The sequence below is a fragment of the Pyxicephalus adspersus genome, chromosome 8, assembly GCF_032062135.1.
Source record: "Pyxicephalus adspersus chromosome 8, UCB_Pads_2.0, whole genome shotgun sequence".
Classification (NCBI taxonomy): domain Eukaryota; kingdom Metazoa; phylum Chordata; class Amphibia; order Anura; family Pyxicephalidae; genus Pyxicephalus; species Pyxicephalus adspersus.
The window spans coordinates 25,649,677-25,670,205 of NC_092865.1; the positions used below are offsets into that span (position 1 = coordinate 25,649,677).

At 37.1% G+C, this 20,529-nt stretch overlaps 1 protein-coding gene across 1 annotated transcript in view; it reads right to left on the minus strand.

The window, feature by feature from the left end:
- Nucleotides 1–2,524: 2,524 nt before the first annotated feature.
- The window catches only part of PALMD (palmdelphin), a 33,541-nt gene continuing 15,536 nt past the window's right edge, over nt 2,525–20,529 (minus strand). Inside the window, exons 3-8 of the mRNA XM_072419829.1 lie at nt 20,126–20,256; nt 10,982–11,096; nt 9,562–9,586; nt 7,992–8,105; nt 5,821–6,816; nt 2,525–3,524 (exon numbers count right to left, since the gene is read on the minus strand). Of these exons, the coding sequence (XP_072275930.1) occupies nt 3,481–3,524; nt 5,821–6,816; nt 7,992–8,105; nt 9,562–9,586; nt 10,982–11,096; nt 20,126–20,256 (1,425 nt within the window). The 3' untranslated portion in view covers nt 2,525–3,480. The remainder of the gene's footprint in view (nt 3,525–5,820; nt 6,817–7,991; nt 8,106–9,561; nt 9,587–10,981; nt 11,097–20,125; nt 20,257–20,529) is intronic.

Below are 20,529 nucleotides of genomic sequence, written 5' to 3' on the forward strand. Positions count from 1 at the left end.
ACCCTAGACAACCACAGGTTAATGAGAATGCCTTCCTCTGTTCACCTTCACAACAGACTTGCCGATTCTGATTAAACTGGTTACCAACAGCAAAGAATCCTTTGCTTTCTTAAGAAATCTCCCCACTCTTTATTTTTTTTGGCAGTCGCAGGGATGGCAGATGAGGGCAAATGTTTTCACCAACACAGCGAGGAATAATGTTAATGGACCGTCAGCAAGAACAGAAAGCAGGATATCATTAGATCAAAAGTTTTCTGGCATGGTCATCCGGTATTTATACTTATCGATCAGATATAACAAAACTCTTTCAATCATATTTTTAACAGGTGAAAAGGGAGCAAATAAAGTGTATTGGTAGGGTTTATATACACTTAAATTGTATCTAGGAATTACCAATATGAACTATGAGGTGAGATTACTGCTTGTCTAATTAACATGGGACCAATGCAAAGGAGATCATTAGACTGGTATTGTTTTCCCTAGAAAACCTGGCACCCCTACTTAGGTCATCAGATTTCACACTTTTACTAACAAGTCTTCTCGTGCAGTGTTTTTCAACCTTTTTTAAACCACAGCACATTTTTTACATTTTAAAAAATCCTGCAGCACACCACAAATCAAAAATGTTACAAAATGACACTGTAGCTAATTCGGCACATTTTTTACATTGAAAACATCCTGTGGCACACCACAAGTCAAAAATGTTACAAAATGAAACACTGTAGCTCATTCTCTTGTCTCCAGGAAAAAACAAAGCAATTAGGCTACCTACTGCCACCCACTGACATGGAAGAGTATTACATTACTCTGCCAGTCACTAAAGCACAGTCATGCGACAATGGTAATTGGATATTTCCCATGGTACACCTGAAGATCTCTCATGGCACACTAGTTGAAAATCACTGCTCTAGTGGATCTAGTTTCTACTGTGTGCAGGGTATTTTTTTTTCCCAAGGTTGTGGATAAATTACCTCAAATAAGGACTTGAGGTGGGACAAAATTTACTAATCATTTTATACATATAAACTCAATAAAAAGAGCAACTACATAGTTGGTCTCTATATTATTTTAGTTGCTGTGGAGAAAAAAATTGCAGTCAGTTAACGACAGATCTGTGTTCCTGCAGATCGTTCTCTAAAGGGAGTGATATGGTGCTTGTGTCAAAATTTCCAGCTTCATTTGCTAATTTTGTTATCCAATGTGATGGTGATCATGGCACACCAGTAATAGGAAACTGCCTGGATAAACATTACAGGAATCTCTTGTCTCATGTTTTACTGTACAATTCAAAGTCACAAAGTGTCGAACGGGTTCCCCTGTACCGATAATAACTAAGAGAGAAGCTCCCTTACAATAAAGAGAGAGAAAAAAACAAGTGAGTATAATAAGTACGGTAGTATGTCCCTCTCCTATTTCTAAAATAAACATTTTGGTTTTATTTATATATTAAGGGTCCATTTGAATTCCTTTCCCTAGTGGTAGGTTTGTCCTACCATGCAGTTATTTATCTTGAAGCAGAAATTATGATTGTCAGTGTGTATTTATTTTGTAGCAATAAGGATTTATTGTTTTGTAGTCCAACCTTGGATGCCACATAGGGGCCCAGTATAATGCATAGGAAAAAATTAGAATCATTAACACTAAACTATTTCATACATATGCTAAAGCACAAAAGCAGAACAATCCTTATCCAATAAAAGAAAGGAAATGTGTTGAATTGCTAAGTAGATTGTGACAGCTTCTGCAACTGCCAATAATAGTCAGTAATAGTTAAATAAGAGGAATGGTAATAATGAATCTTGTCTGGAGGAACAATCCTGCTTGCAATGCAACTTTATAGAGAATATGGAATAACCGAGCCTTAGTGATGGGTTCATCCAAAGATTTTACACCATACATTGATCTCTCCTTGTCTAATGGGAGAAAATGGAATGACTGTGTTTCAAGATACAAACTAAAACTATTTTCACCTACAATCTGCCCATTTAGCAAACCTACACATTTATTAGTCACCAGTACAGCCGATGATGTCTTCCTTTTTGTTACCAAAGTGACTGGAGTGAGCTAATATATAATATCATTATGTCTTCCTGTGGCTATGACAACCAACAAAAACTGACTTCATCCCCACTCGAGATCTTTGTCATTAGAAAGGCGGAACAGCCAGTAGGTATGAGAACTGCTTTTAAAGCCAATTTTAGGCAAGCAGGTTGGGTCATGTCTTTTTTTCTACTTGAATATATATAGCTAATTTACTTTTGTGAAAAGAAAACTACCTATGCTAACCAAGTTTGACATTGGCAAGTCTCCAGTTCCTCTATACAAAGGGTAGCAATTAGTTATGGACAAATAGAATTCAAAGTAACCTCATATCAAGGTGTATTTATGTGTGACCACTGGGACATCAAGTTATATGGGACCTTTTTTTATATTGATAGGAACCCAAACAACCTCTAATGTGCCAATTGTGCGCAAAAATATGCTTATGGTGGTAATAATTGGACTGCAAGAAATGGATCAATCCTTTTTTTTACTACTTGTAGCATTACTTTATTTGCTTTTTTCTTTATCACTTTTTGGCTAATTTGAGCAATAACAATTATTGAAATCTGTATTCCAAAATATTGTAGAAAGCCTATGGACTTTTTAAAATCCCTGTTGTCATGGAGTTGTTTTACTGCCAATAACCAATGAATGGAATAAAATGTTTCCATGACCTGTCAAAACCCATTCAGAAATAAATTAGACAGAGTACAGCATCTGATTATGCAATGCAATCTGTCCAGTGTCTATGCCGGTATATATTACTACTGTATAATAAACATGTATATCCAAATCATTTAGGAGCCCTTCCAACCTTCAATGCCTGAACATCATATCCATATATATATATATATATTCTTATGCAGAACCTCAAACTGTACGGAACGCACAATCTTCCAGGAGAGATGAACCCATTACCACTGGCAGTGCAGTACTCAGCTTCCCCAACCCTGAACAGACACTGAAAAGGAAAACTCACCAGCAATTACATAAGTCTTAATTGATATAATTATGATGCAAGTTTGATATTTAATTTGCCAGCATTCTTTCATGATGTAAGATCAAGCCTGTGAATATGTGGAAAGCTGAAACAGGTCTTGCCAGGATCTGCTGCTGTGTACATGACTACAAAGTAAATACAATAACAAATGACACTGACGGCACGTATCTTCGTAGTTACATAAGAAATCGGCTCCCATGTTAAAAACAAAATAATATACGCCTATATAAAAACACATAAACTTGCATAGCATTAGACAGAAAACTGATGGGTAAGAGATGAACACCAGTGACTTTCTGGCTATTGTGAATCCTCTGGAGCACCATGGATGGGTTGTCTGTGGAAGGAGCAAGAAAGTCCAAGTAAAACTAGAATACACAAAACTTCTGATGATCTTCTTCATCATCCATGTGCTAAGAATCTGTATTTAACAAGTCTTATATGACTTTTTTTCCCAGCTTGGCCATTCTAATCCTCAATGCTGTAGATAAAGAGAAAATAATCAGAACCACATATCATTAATAGAAGGAAGTAAAAAAAAAAGCAGGCCTAACAATTAATAAGATTTTCTAAATAGGCAACATTTTAAGCATATTTTAAAGAATGATTATTAGAATATAGATTAGGAAAGATACATTTTGTTTTGTCATTAGAGAAAGTCTGCTATGGTAACTGTCACCAAGATTCTAGAGCCCAGCATTGGCTAGAAGTGTGAATAGATTGACGGCAATAGAGTGTGCTTGATGTTACACTGGAATTCAGCTTCTGAAAAATCATTATAAAAAATGCATACTCTAGAACAGTGTTTCTCAACCTTTTCAACATGAGGAGACCCTTGATATAACTTCCAGGTCTTAAGAAATCCCTACTAAAATTACTATATTCCCAACTCACAGTACATTAGTGGTGATCAATGGGAAGAATGTCATCCACAAATAGCCAAAACCATAAATGTTCATAGTTTGTCATAAATTGCTTATTGTTCAAGGAACTACTAGAAACCCCTGGAGAAACACTGCTCTAGGCAATCAAATTTAAATGTTTATATACATAGAATAAAAGAACAGAGACCTTGGCAACACCTCTGGTGGAGATAATTTGGCTTAGAAAAAAACACAACATTGAAATACTTGAGCATTGGACAATTCATCCAGGGAACATCAGGCCTAACTCCTGTATACAATCCAGTCATTGTCTAATCTGACCATAACCATCAATAGATCCCCCAATGCCGCCTCGCACAACCAGCTAGTCTGAAAATATCCCACAATCAGCAACATTATATGTACGTAGCTTTGTGCCACCCCTGGAATCTCCGCTGATCCAAGGTATAGCTGACAGTGATCATATAGTCATAAACCACTGTGAGTGTAAAAAGGTTGGCTGGGATTTTTTTTCCGAGGAGCAGGATTTATAAATATATCCCCAGCACATGGAAAGTTATTTATACAGATTGCAGATATACAGACCTAAAATAAGGAAAGCCATAGATTGTCCCCTCAGAATTAAATATCATCGTTGGGTAAACATAATTCATTCTATTATAATGATGAACGGTGTTAGAGTGACCTTAGATTAAATTTACATACAATAATTATATATATAGATTACATTAAATGTGTAATACCATCATGAAAGAAGGCTGTTTCACAGTGATTTCAGTTGAATTATTCTTCTGATTGGTAAAATGTATGATTTTTATGATTCACACAAAAGGCTGATTACACATATATGAAGATGTCAAAGGTAACTCATTCTACATACAAATCAGGAATTAGATTGAATGTGTAAATATAAATAAATGTACTCGTCAATGGAAATATATATAAGGAATTAATCATCACTCACAGATATCATATATTTCCATGGAATATTGCTTATCACAGTGATAATGACTACAGTATTAATATTCTACACAGGTCATGTAGTTTTTATGTTGCTTGTAAAAAGGTCTTTTAATAGAAATGTTAAAAATAACACATCTGCTAACACATCCCAGCAGATGATTACTTTGTGAGATAGCAATCATCTTGTAAAACACTGTTCATCAAATACTATTTTGCCTCCAATAGTATCTTACTGTCAAGGGTCAGACAGAAAAAACTTCTAAACTGTGATAAAGACCCTTAGGCCCCTTTTAGACTTGTGGTTGACTGCAGTAGACTACTGCAGACGCAACTGCAGTGCTGTTTCCATTCAACTGAATGGGAGCAGTTATGGTTGCAGCAGGTTGCGGGAGGGTATAAATGCATAAATGCTAAATTGCATGAAGCTGTTCCTGGGATGCCTTGAGCAGTTTCATGTTGCTTTTGCATTCATATTGGCTTATATTGAAAATAGATGATGTAATGATGCAACAACCTTCCCCTTTCCCCTTAGTTGTTGCACTGAGTGCAAGATAAAAATTTTTTAAGTGAAATCAACAAATCACACACGTGAAATGAATGTGCATACTTTAGGTTTGGCTTCATTTATCAATGTGTCTGATATAAAGAGCTGTCAAACCCCTTACCAAACAGGCACATTTCAATTTTCACTTTTTAACAATCATATCTCACAGTGAAATAAATGTGATTGGTGGTTGTGACACATTGATAAACAAGTCCTGTTTCTGCTCTTTCTGAAATTTAATAGGAAATTGGGCAACACCTGAACCATGAAACACAATTATGAATGCTCAATATTGCTACATGCTAGTTGTTTCTGCTATCAAGTAAGAACAAGCCAGAAATATTACATTACAGAGCAGCAGTTGCATTTTTTCACATGTTTCTCACCTGTTAATGATGGGTCATCAGTGCCATCATCTTCGATCTGTTTGGACACTGGGACATAGCTATGAGGACCCAGGCTAGATTCTTGTTCATGTAGGGATATTGAGTTTTTGTAGGGTTGAGGGCCATGCAGTGAGATATTGTGTTTGGGCAGTTTATGTGCAACACTATTTGGCAAACGAGGGTTAGCAATAGGCTCTGGTTTGGTTTCAGGTTGCTTAATCAGTCCTTCCACATTGGTTTCTTCTCCTTTGTCATTGTCATCATCAATGATGACCAGTTCTGCTCTAATGACACCCTCATAATCTGTAAGTGGTCTACTTTCATTTTCATCAGCATGCTGGTAGCCCATGAAAATCATAGTAACTGGTTCAGAGTCATCTATGTAACATGGTGTGGCATGTACAACATTGTGTTGTAAGTCATCTTCTATATTAGCAGCAGTAGGGTAGTTGGTGGGGTAAACTTCTGAGTTAACAAACACTGCCTGATGGTAGTCTTCTTTTGGTTGTGGTTCCACATGGGCTGATTGTCCATTTTGCACGATATCTTTGTTTGGCTGTAAATTACCTGGAACTTCTGGCACAAATAGTTTTTTTGGGAATATATCTCCTACTACTGGTGGGCTGTGACCATTTTGCTGGTTCACGGTGACGGGTGAGCTATGACCATTTAAGTTTTCTTGAACTTGCCCTTTATGGACAGTGGAATTGTTGTAAGGGTTGGAAAAGACAGGTTCATGGTATTCTGTGGGTGACTGTACTCTCTTCTCTGTAGCTTTCCTTAAGAGATCCTCTACTTCAATGGGAGCAAGACTGTCCACTTCATTTGTAGCTGTCTTGCCTTGAGAGTTCACTGCAAACACTGACTTTCTGCCATCATCATATACTTTAATTCCTGCATCTTTAAGCTCACTGGAGGGGACTGGTATTGAGGATAACACTATGTTTTTTCCCGTCTTCAGGTCTTTTTCCACTTTGATTTCCATGGCAAATAATGCTGGAGTGAAAAAAAATTTCCAAAGCTACATTATTTTGGAGTTATGGACAGTTTTTTTTTGTTTTGTTGTTATCACAGTTTATAAATGAGGCATTAACATAATAAGCTGCATTCAAATTACAAATGTACACAAGCACACCATACAGATACATTGGTTTGTAAGTGGTAAAAGGTACATATCATGGTGGCTTATGACATAAATGATCTCTATTAAACATAAAGTTTAATAATATGAAACCTGCGATTCATGTATGTACATTGCACTTATAATGCAGGTGGATATATACTCTAATAATAACCAAAAGCTATTGGGCACCTACAGTATATAAGAAAATCATCCCATTTAAAAACCATGCACATTAATATGAAGTTGAGTCTTTCCTTCACCTTGTAGCAGTAAGAGGCATCCTACTTTCTGGAAAGACATTCTACAGGACTTTGGAGTATATCTGAGGAAGTTTGTGTCCATTCATCTAAGTTATTTGTAACGTCAGAAAAAAAACAGACTAATGGGCCTGACTTGTAATAAGAAATTTGCAATATTGCTCCATAATATTGAGTTGAAGGCTCTGGTTTAGGCCATATGCATACCTTAACACTAAGGTTGTCAAACCTTGTTTTGTGGACCTAGCTTTGTACACAAGGACACAGGTCATACAGGAAAAGAAAGCCATCCTGTCAAAACTGTTGCCAAGGGTTGGATTTGGACAGTTATCTAACTACTGTAACATTAACAGTATCTTTCACAGGAAACACCTACACTCATTCTTTTTGACCGTATAGTGTGATGGTCGGGTGTCCTTGTGTACTCAAACTTTTAGTGATACACTGAAAGTTTGTCATATGAAACTGGAAAAGAATCCTCTCTGGGTGTTCTACTCACCTACCACACAGAGTATCTTTCCAGCAGCAGAAACTTTGTCCATACTCCTATTCTGAATACCCAGAATCCCACCCCTTTGATGTCCCCATTAAAATAATACTTCTCATCTCTAGTTCTACAGATAACTCAAAATGTTCCCTTACGTTATGTTTTGGTGATAGAAATCTCCAGTTAAAGAAGAGGGATAATTCACAAACAACACAAAGACACAAACAACGATAAAAACTTGACAAAAGGTCCAATCTTCTGCACTTATTGTTGTTAAGTTTAGTGATATTTAAAATAATATTACCTTTTCTTTGTTCATCCCCATTCTCAAGTTGGGCACTTTCCATTTTTCTAACAAATGATGGTTTATAGGAAGGTGGGAGGTCTGGTATACCAGCATATATATCTTTTACGGGTTCTGGAAAGGAAAATATTAATGAGAAAAGTAGAACATTTTAAGATAAAAGTTTCTGCATTATGTGTGATAAAATCTTAGTAAGTAGAACAAAGCCTTACAATATTCTTAGCTCTGGTTAGAAAAAAAACAGTAATTGATAGTACAGGGCAGCCTTACATATAGAACTACTGATATTACATAGATCATTATTTGACACTTGTCTCCGTTACCTAAATTACTTTATTTACACAGCTATTAGAAGTATTTGGTGAAAAACAAACTTCAGAAAATTGTGTCCCAAAAATATATGACATTTAGCCTATTCCTAATTCTAAGCCTAACCACACTTCTTGTATTTCTTACTTCTAAAACACCTTGAAGTGAACCTGTGCCAAGATCAAGAATAGATAAGTATAGCAAAAGATTCATATGTGCCTAGGAGTGGCAAACCATGCTGCAGGTTAATGTGTTGGCCTTGCATTTCCTTCACAGTAGGAAAAGCAACTACGCTATCAGAAGCTTCATGATGCTTCAAGGCACTTCCACCACCAAAATCCATAGAAATCACCATGCCAATGGAACTGCGTGGACAAAGTGGTTTGCAACTACTCCTATCATGTTAGATGGGAGCACTTGGGATTATGAAGTAGCAGTGCGTGAATAAAATTCTGCCTGTAAAAAAAAAAGTTTCTTTTCATAAGTGTCTCACTAGCCATGCCACCAATCTTTACTGTCTTAAAAACATACTACTTACCGAAGAATCTTTTTCATCAGACACCCTTCTATTTGTTTTTGGGTGTCTGATTCCCTGCCAAGTGCTGAGACAGTATCCACCAGCCCCTATGTCTCTACTGGATATTATAATGATAAATGAAGCTTTCAAAAAATCCTTTTCCTAAAAATGGTTCTGTAGGCAGTAGGACAGGACAGGCATTAAACCCGGAGTGATCAGGCAGGTAAGAACACTTATTGCAGAAGGGACAGGCGATGTTTATTCTGCATTATTGCTCTGCCCAATCCAAAATGTGTAAACCTAAGTGGTTACAGTGTTGCTGTAACTTTTTCCATAGCTTATGTTCACTTTTGGTCATGCTGCTTCTCTCTGTCATCAGAACTGGGCAACAAAAGTTTTGTGTAACCCCCAGAGCAACTTGCCACAGCTTCCACAAGACCATGGGCTGCTTTTCCACCTTCATGTGTCAATACATACCAGTCATGAGAAACCAACGATGTTAAAGGGTAAGTAAGTCACATGTTCAGCAATTCCAAGTGGTGGGGGGTAATTTACTATTGGAACCCTTTGACCCTCAATATGGACAAAAAAAGGGTTGTTTTAAAACTAAACAATCTCTGAGAGGCTGCTGTTACCTTATAACGGGCTAGGATTATCTGTTTCTACATCCAATTTACTAATGAGCTAATGTTTTTCATACAATGCAAATATTATTATTTACTGAATATTGTAAAATGTACATACCTTCTCGAATTTCTGTTTTTACAGCCTGCAAGAAATAAAATAAGCAATATTTGTTAGATTCAAATCATTCACAAATAAAAAACTATGTCAGCAACAAATGGCACCTGAGTCTAGGTCTAATAATAAATTACCTAAAACCCCTGGCACACCAAAAATCAGACTTAGAATAGAAGTGCCTTTTATGGAAGCCAATCAAAAGTAGTAGTGGCTATATAAAGATTAGAAATGAATGCTGAATGCTTGTTTTAGTCACATAACATCTGGAAACAGAATTTTGATTGATGGCTAAAAATTACTGCACCTTGCGCCTCAGACTGAATTTGCATATTGTCATTTTAATTAAACCTACAATACTGGCAACTTTAAATAGTGGTATCATCATTCTCGCTGCAGAAGGCAATATTTATCTTTCATGTGATTGGACACAGCTAAAACCGTTCAGATGTATAAATATCGGAAAGCTAAATCTGTGCCTCAACCTAGCACATAATGTAATTCACATATATAATAAATATAAAAGATAAAACAAACTGATGATGAAGGGGACAACAGATCACTTTTGCTAACAAAGAAAAGGACAATTCTTAGTAAAACAATATACACTGAGCATTAAACAAAGGCCAGCACTGTCATTAGTCAAGGGCTTTTAGCCAAAAATAGGTGCACACTCCATCCAGATATGAGTTTTTGTGTTGAGTTAAGGGTACTATTAATGCTATAGTATCTAGAACAAAGATTTTTAAGAAAATTGTAAAGGCTTTTTGCAACACTTTTGGGAGGACTATTTTTTGTTCCACCAGGATACCACTTTGCACAAAATGAGGTCCATAAAGACATGTTTTTTTGAGTTTGGTATGAAGGAATTTTCACTTGTGTGCACTAAACTCTGACCTCATACATATTTAAAATAACTTGGATGGATTGGAACACAAATTTGAGCGAAGTTTTCCTAAACATCAGTGCCTGACACAAAAGCCCAGTTGGCTTTATGGGTACATACTCATTGGTTCCCATAGGCACATATCTATCTACTGTACACTGCACCCTCCTTTGTCATCTAGTTGACAGCAGCAGTCTATAAGGCATCAAACATGGACCTATATAGGGCAATTTTGCTGTTGTGATGGAGTAGTTGAATTGATGGCCTACCTAATATTCGATCCCATGGATCTTAGCTGCACAGTTAATATGTGAATGACAGAGGGACTACCTGAACCCATTCCCCTTGGTCCCCCTGCTTTTAAATATGCAAAGAGTCCCCATTTTCCCCACCACCATCTCCACTTGTGGATGGCCATGTTTGACATATGTCCTTCATTTTTCTAGCTTTATACTAATCATTGGGATTGTGACCTTCAGTATGAAGCTTAGGTTGGCCATACCACCCACAATTCATTATTTACTGCCAGTCTTTATATACCCTGATGATATCCTCGGTAGTTCTCTCGACTGACTTTAGTCTCTGTAGAACACGAACTTCTTTAGCAGACAGTTGTATTTCTTGCTTCTCAAGATCATCAATTTCTTGTTCTAGCCTGTAATTGGAAGTCAGTGAATTAACTTTTAATGTGCAAGATATATTTATTTGAAAGTAATTTAAATTCTCATTTCTAATGCTCAATCTTATTCATGTAGTTTGGCCCAAACGGACCTGCACTGGTCTAGACTCACAAATGAAGCTTGAATAACATGCATCAATTAGTACATCACGCTGCTGCCATTTTCTTATCTAACTATATATCACTGTCACACACTTGACACAACAAGTATAACAGATACAGGTCTTTCCTCCTATATTAAATATATGTTAGGTTACAGTCCTGGGAGTATAAATGTTTTATGATGCCACCACTTTGGAAGACATAAAAAACAATGCATTGGTTATGTTTATTTTCCCAGCCCTATCACATGACATGAGAGAATATTATCTCCAAAGCCGTATTGTAAACACACCAGATAAACATGGGTTTAGTTTTCCAAATACAATTGAGTTAGTTGCCAGACCATAGTGTTTGTTTGATGTAGCTATTATAGATTGCTAAAGGCTTAATGAGAAATTGTTATGGTTTAGGTTAAAACCAATATATGATGGATTGCTATGGATTACTATACATAGTGCTTTAGACCCCTTTCAGACTTGTGAGTTTTTGCAGCTATGAACTCTTTAATTACTATGCTACGATCCACAGTTTGAAGCTGAGGTGCGGTTTGAGAGCACCTATGCAGCCAGAATCAAACACAACTGCATACAAAAGTGTGCACAAACGCTTATCAGGGAGTCCCATTCCATTGACGAGGAGCAGTTAGGAGCACGGTTTAGCCTGTGGTGGAATGCAACCAATAGTCATAAGTGTGAAATGGACCTTAAAATGTTCCTAATAGATGTATACCTTCTAGAAAAAGCCTTATTTTTTAGCAGGAAACAGGCCAATGTATTTGATTGAAGTAGTCTTGACACAAATAAGGAAAAACTTAAAAATATGTTGCCAGGGTAACACATTTTGTAAACTCTGCAGGAGCTTCTGCAGTGACCAGAGAAGTTACAAAAAGCCATTATGCCAGAAGTATAATTTTGTTTTTCTTTGACACACCCCAGCTTGTTTTAATCATTCATTCTGTGTACCAAAGTTCACAGTTTTATAAAGGACTTTAGTTGGTTACAAAGGCCTTCTATTATTCTGTTTGCGAAAACGGATCATGAGCGTCTAACAAGACCAGACAAACCTTGTATGTTCATACATATATATGTTCTCACAACACACTACACATTGCAAAACAGGCTTCATAATTATATCCTAATGTTATAAATAATAACACTGCTTGCTCGAGGCATCTCCACTTCTCAAAATCTTGTACTGATGCCACCACTAACAGATCATCTACAATTGGAACTGTGGTCAGCTAGTGTTTCCATTATGCAGCTTGTTATTAATGGTGTGTGATGTTTCCCATGTATGATTAAATAGGCCAGTATGGCAGAAACCCCAAAATTCATGAAATGTGGGGAAATGTGTAAGGGAAAACATGCCTAGGTGACTGTTAGATGGTCTTGTATTCACTAATCCAAGGATTGGTGATATCATATGATATTGCATGTTAACAAATTTATATTTAGCGTCACCATAGACCAAGGATCTCTACACAGGCTGTGTTTTTTCATTGGAGGAAAAACTGGGCTCAAGGTATCTAATTTGGAAGCTGACTCAATTACTTTAGCGGGAGTAATGACTTCCAAATTAAGGAAACAAGAAGGAAGACATAGCAAAATAGGACTTTCACTACAGTCATATAATTTTTTCTTTTTAACATTTTATTACAATTTGCTTCATTAAAAAACCATGCCATTCCAAACATTAAAAATACAAATTAAATATTCATATTTCACCTCTCTTTGAGGTACCTACCAATGAATCCCACATCATAAAGGATATACTTTGTGATGTGGGTTCCATTGGTAGGTACCTCAAGAAGAGGTGAAATATGAATATACGATATGTATTTTTGAAAGTTTTCAATGTAATGAGATTCATGGCAATGATAGCCCTTTCGTAATGTATTGTAGTGCTGAGATACTTAGTTGTGTTGAACCATATTCCTGAAGAAGTGGACTGTCTACGAAATGCGTTGGATAAACGATAACCTCAGCAGATGTATTACACAATGGAATGTTGTTTTTAACACATAAGAAAAAAACTTTTATGGCATGATTTTTAATGAAGCAAATTGTAATAAAATATTGAATTTTTTTTCTATGACATTCGTGAAAGTCCTATTTGGACACGTCTTCCTTCTTGTTTTCTAATTTATAAGTAGGGATGTTGACAGTGTGTAAAATGATATGGGATATTTTATAGGTGAAATTACTAATTCCAAATTAAGGACTTTGAGTCCAATTTTTACTCTAATGGAAAAACACAAAAGTTGACTCAAAATTAGCCCGCTTTTGGACAGCTGCCCTCAGCTCACCCACATACCACAACGAAAATACTCCATACAAGAAGACAACACTTTATTTTCCCCTGCTGGATCACTGTCATTTACTTCTGCTAAGACAGAGATGTCATAACTATTGTGCATATGAAAGTCCTGGAACAAACATTTCAAGCTTCTATCACACCTTTAACTGTACTCGGACATCTGGAAACACCAGCAGTACGTCTAAATTGATATCGGTCTCACTATCAAATCACTTACAAGTAGCAATTCTGTATCACAAGGCTCTTAATGCGGTAAAAAGCCACAGCAATAATACTAAGTCTCCTCTTAGCCATAAGCCCCGTTTGGGCGAAGCGCGTCGGGTGGGACACCTTACCGCCATCGCTAACCTAGTATGATACTAAACCATATTGCTATTTTCTGTAAAACTAGTGGTTATATGTTAGTCTAGAATTCATTTATAGGGACACAGCTCCTAATCTTTTAAATTATGTTGTTGGAACAAAAAAATTTTGTGTTTTTAAATTTAACTCTGGTTGCCCTTCAAAAGCCTGACTTTCCCTCCCTCCTCTTCTTCTGTCCTTCCCACAGATACTCAAAAATTAAAACAGTCAATATCTTAAAGCTTCTTCCTAGATACAGACTTACAATAACTAACCAAATACATATTAGATTTCATTACATTTTTCAGACGTTTGCTATGCCCACACCTTCCACCCCAATCCTTGTACACAAACTGCTTCTTTCTCCCTTGCTTGGATTTTCAAGAGACTTTTGCTTCTTGGTTGCCTATCAGTGTAGAACCAAGTTCTACACTGATAGGCAACCAGCACAGCTGAAGGGTAGTCCCCACCCTGGCCAACATAACAACCTACTCCCATACCTGGCCCATTTTTTTCTTCTTTTCTTCTTGTTTCTGTTTATTTTACACTATTTTGTGATAACCACGATCATGAAAACACTCAACCAGCCGGGCAAACAACACTATGGATGATCAAAAAGCTTAAAATCTGCCTGTTTATAGGTATGTTGTATTACTAATCTCCTTTCGCTCTACACATGTAAATGTGTACCTATATCTAGGTCTATAGTGTTACTACATTCTGATGGTATTAGGATTGTCTGTTCCCCTTCTCTGTACAATTCAAGAAAAATATATTCCTAACAAAAATATCGGGTAATATTCACCACAATATTTCATAGAACCAATCGCTTGACAAACCATGTCACGTGTCAAAATCTGTCACATCAAAAAACAACAGGAAATAAGCCCTTCCCAAAAAGTTTACTTTCTAAATATTTTAGGCAATCACCTGACCATTTTCAGTAATATCCCTATTGGACCTAGCACAGGAGGATATTGGATATACACTGTCTGACTGCTTTCAGGCATCTCTGTCATTTTCTACAGACATGTTAAACTAGTGTTTTTGAGACATGTGGTCATCTTGCTCCTTTTTCTATGATAGTGTGTTTGTTGCACATTGTTGCTATAATGTTAGGTGCCAGCAGTGGGGTCTATGTTTTCTCTTTAGGCCACAAAATAATTTATGGAACATTGCTTTACCTTCAGAGCCAAGACACCTAACATTGCCAAGAGCCCCAAGGGTTACAAGACTCAATGGCCCTGATTTACTAAAGCTCTCCAAGGCTTGAGAGAATACACTTTCTTCAGTGAAGCTGGGTAATCCAGAAAACTTGGAATGGATTTCCTAAAATCATTTGCTACCTATACAGTTACAAAAATACTTTACTATGCTAATGGGTTTTTAGGTATTTAACTAAGCTGTCTTTATGCATGCAGCAAGAGTATACTGTATTATTTGGAGACATGTATTAATAAACACCCATTGAGAGAATGCCAAAAGTATCATTAATGATATTTGATAATCATTGTTTGGGAACTGTGGACATAAACACCCTCCTTTACTGGAGGTAAACATTTGCCCCAGTTTTCACCTTAAAATCAGATTTGCAATGTAGTAACAGCATAGTTTGTCCTAACACAGAGCCCAACACAACACAAGATGACCTTTACATAAAAAGTAAACAATGCTAGGCCAACAAATTGGTAATGCCACACAGTATGCAAATAAACTGATATTTTCATCTGAAACCTTAAAATGAGCATTTTTATGAATTAGGAATCTGTCGCCCAAGTGGCTGATCTCTTGATGTAATAGGATGGAAGGAATACCGTAGCAGCTTTCTAAATCCAAAAGCAAAACTGTCAGCTATGTCTGCTGGTAAATATGAAATTACAGTCTGCAGCATGGTGGCTCTGTGGATAGCTGGCCTTGGCAGCGCTGGGTCCTAGGTTTAAAACTCGGCCAGGACACTATCTGCATGGAGTTTGTGATTTCCCCCCATGTTTGCGTGGGTTTCCTCCCACATTCCAAAAACATGCAGTGAGGTTAATTGGTCCCCCCAAAACTGACCTTAGACTGTAATAATGACATATGACTATGGTAGGGACATTAGTGACATGACTATGGACTTTGTACAGCGCTGCGTATAATGTTGGCGCTATATAAATACTGTGTAATTATATTAATTAGTTCTAATGATTCTCACTTTTTTTGCATTTTGAAATAGCTAACAGGGAGATGAAGGGAAATGTGGGGAGTTCACACTGGCAGTGAGTTTGCAGGGCGTTTACCGCTTCCTCCAGAAACTGCTGCCTCTCAGGAAACACTACATGTAGCATCTCCCTGCAGCAGCCCCATGGGGCAGGAATAGGGGTAGTGGTGGGTGGTACTAGTACCACTCTCTGCTGCCAGCTGCCACATTCTTTCTGATCTAGTGCTGTCATGCACGTGCTCAAGTGGGTGGCAAGTTTCCAGCTGTGGGGAGCAATGCAAAATTGTGGGATTGAACCTGCCCTTACTGAAACTTGAAACATTTGAGAAACAGTAGTGACTGGAAAAGTCCGAAATAGTGATATCAGGTATATTACACCCCCACACCCATTGTAGCTATCTGACATAGTTTGACTCAAGCATCATCCTTCTACAATTTATATATGTCTCGACAAAAACAAGGCTTGAGGCTGAATGAAGTCCTATATAAAAATTAAGAACAAAATCCTAGCAGCCAAATAACAAATATGCTACTTTTCTATATATATTACAACATTACACATGTAAAAGTCATGACTATTAATTATGCCATAATGTAGCTGTCAGAAAACAACTACATTCAATAGGCAACAAAGAACTAAATATTGATGAATACCTGCACAATGCATAGGCATTATGAAATATTTTAAAAACTTTTAGCTTTGTGGTCCTTTAAAAACACAGAATAATAGTTCTGTGTGAAGAACAAAAACCATTAGATCTAAAACTAATAGAATAAAAGCCAGGAAAATGCATTTTTTAAAGTTAAATTCTTAAAAAAAAAAAAAGTTAATAGGGTAATTTATACTGCAATTACTATTTGTGAATTGTAAATGAGACCACAACACACTGTACAATACAGCACAATGCACCACAATGCTGTGCTGCATGTGTTTGTCTGTAGGAGGAGTGCATTGGTAGTGCATTTATAGGTAATGATCTGCCTCTATGCAATGCACATTAATACATGTATGTTAATGTGTTACAGTGGAATATGGAAGTAAAAATATAGGACAATTTTGGTTTCAGTGAACATGTTTTATATGGGATCCTTTTCTCCTCTAATAGATCCCCCATGGATAAATACATGCAGTCCTGCTTCTGTGTGCACTTTCCAATGCCTTACAGCCTTCCCTTTAAAACAGTCTTTGCTGGACCGTTCCACACATGCAGACACAGTCCCTATTCATTCCCACTAATGACTCTATCAGTGACCACTAAGGATCATTTCCAATGGCTATTATTGCAAGTCTGTACACAGCTTTAGATTTACCAACCTTGTGAGTGTGGTTTCGCTCAGAACATAGGTGAGACTCAGTTGAGGACAGCATGTACTTAAGGCTTTTCTACCACAAACAAAACACGCCTCACCTAGCTATTGGTAGCAATAAAAGTATATCTAAAGCCAGTTTTAGAATGTTGAGTGGTTAGATTCCCTGTTTTATTGTTCTATGTGTCCCCAGTTGGGAGTTTCACCCTCCCAAATGTTCCTGGTGATTTGGGTAATTGTTGTCAACATTTCCTCTTTACATGGCAAGAGATGTAAAGATTTCTCCATTATAGGACCTATAGAGGAAAGCAATACCTGACAGGGGGTTTACCCAATCCTAATGCTAAAAATAAAGTTTAGGTTTTAGAATCTGTGTTAAAATGGGTATGAACACAAAATGGAGTGCAGGCTTCTCTTTGGTCTGCTCTGCCTCTAAGAGTTATTCAGTGCACTTTTCTGTACAGTGTGTACTCTGACACTGCATGAAAACATGAAACAGAGCCATAAAATACTAACAAGTGGATGATGAAAAGGTCAATGCACTCTAAAACTGCTCAGCGATGTTCTATTGAAAAGGTTGTCTATCTGCATGTAAATTAGCAATAATATGAGTGTTGTGTCTGATAGGAATGAAATAGCTATAACTATTTGTTTGTTCTTTTTAATGGAAATTTGGAGTCTTTTAAAATGCAGATAAATGTAGCTCCTCCTATATGTAATGCAGCACATTAAATGTGCACTAATGCAAGTCTACCAGTCAGGTCTGACTGAATACAATAGACCATCCTTTAAAATTAATGTATGGCTGACAGATTTTATTAGCTGCTAACTGGAAAATCTACAAATCGTTATACATAATTCAAGAAGAATAGCTACAAATCATGGGGCCCCTTAGCAAAACCTTGATGGAGCTCCCCTTCCCTACAATGCCCCCTATCACGCTCTGCAGCCAGGGAGTCCCACATGGAACACATAAATGCAGCCACTATTACCCCATGCAGAGTAGGGCAGAGGTGGTGGATTAAAAGATTATTACCTCCCTTAACATTCGGTCCTCCTCTTACATTGGGGGATTTAATACAATTTTAATCCACTGCTGCACTACTCTGCATGGGGAATACCTGGATGAGCAGCAATGAAGCACTGGAAAGGGAAGGGGTGGAAGTAAAACTTCAATAAATTACCAACCAAAAAGTGCATTTCAAGTTTACCTATGTTGCCCTAATTGATTCACTAAAACTGTTACATTTAGGTCATGCTGACAGCCATCACAGATATTTTCTATAGCCTAGCATCGGCAATGTTTCTAAATTCAACAAGCAGGTGAGAACAAAAGACAGGGCATGACCTTAAACAGCATAAAGGAATATTCTAATCAGATGAGTGGAACCATGCTAAGAAATCTGCTTAGCACATATTAGCAATTCAAGCATTGTCCTAAGTAATTGCTTCTATTTAAAGCCCAACTGTGCTATTGTACACACAAAATCTGTGTCATTGTGTCAAAGGGCATCTACCTTCTTTAAAGGAAAAACTAGATGTGGTAATATATTAATAAGAAGTAGAGGTCTACTAATAAGAAGTATACTAACAGGAAGTAGAGGTGACAAGTCACCCTGCTCCTGGTGTTTTTTATTTTATTTTTTTTGCATACACTGCATGGCACATGCTTCATGCAGGGTAGAATTGACAAGAACAGACTTTGATTTCAAGGACATTGGGCCTGATTTATAACCTCCTGGGCAGTTCATATCTGTCCAGATTTATATGTCTAAAAGTGGTACATTGTTTTTCATGAAATTTTTTTTTACAGCATAATATATTAGTAAACTTATTAATAATTTTTTTAATTTGTTTAATTTATTATTTTCATAATTTTGTGTTTCAAACTTTATTATACTCATACTAATATAATATACTGTAAAATAAAATCTAATGAAAGACAATGTAATGCTTTTAGACATATAAATCCACTGTATTGCATTCAAAATAATGGATAATACAAAATAATTTGAAATTCCCGGCACACTCCCAACGCAAGGGCCGCACACACCAATGTCACCGGAAACTCCCGGGGGACTCATCAGATGCAGAGGACGCCGGCCGGAGGATGCGAGAGGACGGGAAGGTTGAAGGTGGACGCCGGTGGATCAGGTAACGTTATATTTACCATTGTTTTTTTACTGATTTAACTACCCCAAGTGTGACTTGGAGTTACGTCTTTCTGCATCTTTTTTTTGGGGAGGTTAAAGCTCTCCAAAGCTGGAGAGGATACACTTTTATCAGTAAAGCTGGGTTATCCAGCAAACCTGGAATGGGTTTCTTCAAAGCTATTTGCTAGCAAATGTTTCTAATCCTGGACCAGATCTATTCCAGGTTTGCTGGATCACCCAGTTTCAGTGATGAAAGGCTATCCCCTCCAGCCTTGGAGAGCTTTATTAAATCAGGCCCATTGTACGCAGGAGTCACAGCATCAATGGCTGAAGAGGATCGCTGTGAACCGGGAAGTGGAGAAGGTGGATACTGGGCCTGACATTATTGCAGGGTGCTTAGAAAAAAAGGATTGTACCATACTCAGCAAGGATACTGTGCATACATGCTGATTATGGCAAAACTGGAATCCCATCAATGTGGATTTAGTTCCATTTTAACCATTCCTGACAGAAATAAAACCTAGAATGCTTGTATCAACAAGAAAACAGCTCTCAGTACAGCCAACAGCTACTGCCACATTACTAACCTGCCAATAGTATGTTCCAGGACTTTGATTTGATTCTGGTCGTCTTGGTTTTGTCTCAGCATGTCCTGCTGTTCCTCAGGGCTCATCGTATTTAATCCATCAAGCAGCCATTTTTCACGCATGGCTTTTTTCTAGAAAATAAATGAAAAACAACTTTTTATATGCATTTTAATACCAATATTTGCAGGTAATGTTATAATGAGTTGTTTTAGAGTTTCCATGGCTTTATAACCTCCATCATCTTTTATTTTTGGCTATCAGGGTAGGCAAGGAGTTATGTATAGATCAGTGATGTAGGCGGTTGCTCTGCTGACTCAGGCAGTGTTGCACAGTAGTCCAGTGTTGTTTGTGCCCACCATTGTTCACAGAAACTATGATTTAATTTAAAACTTACTTGTCACTTT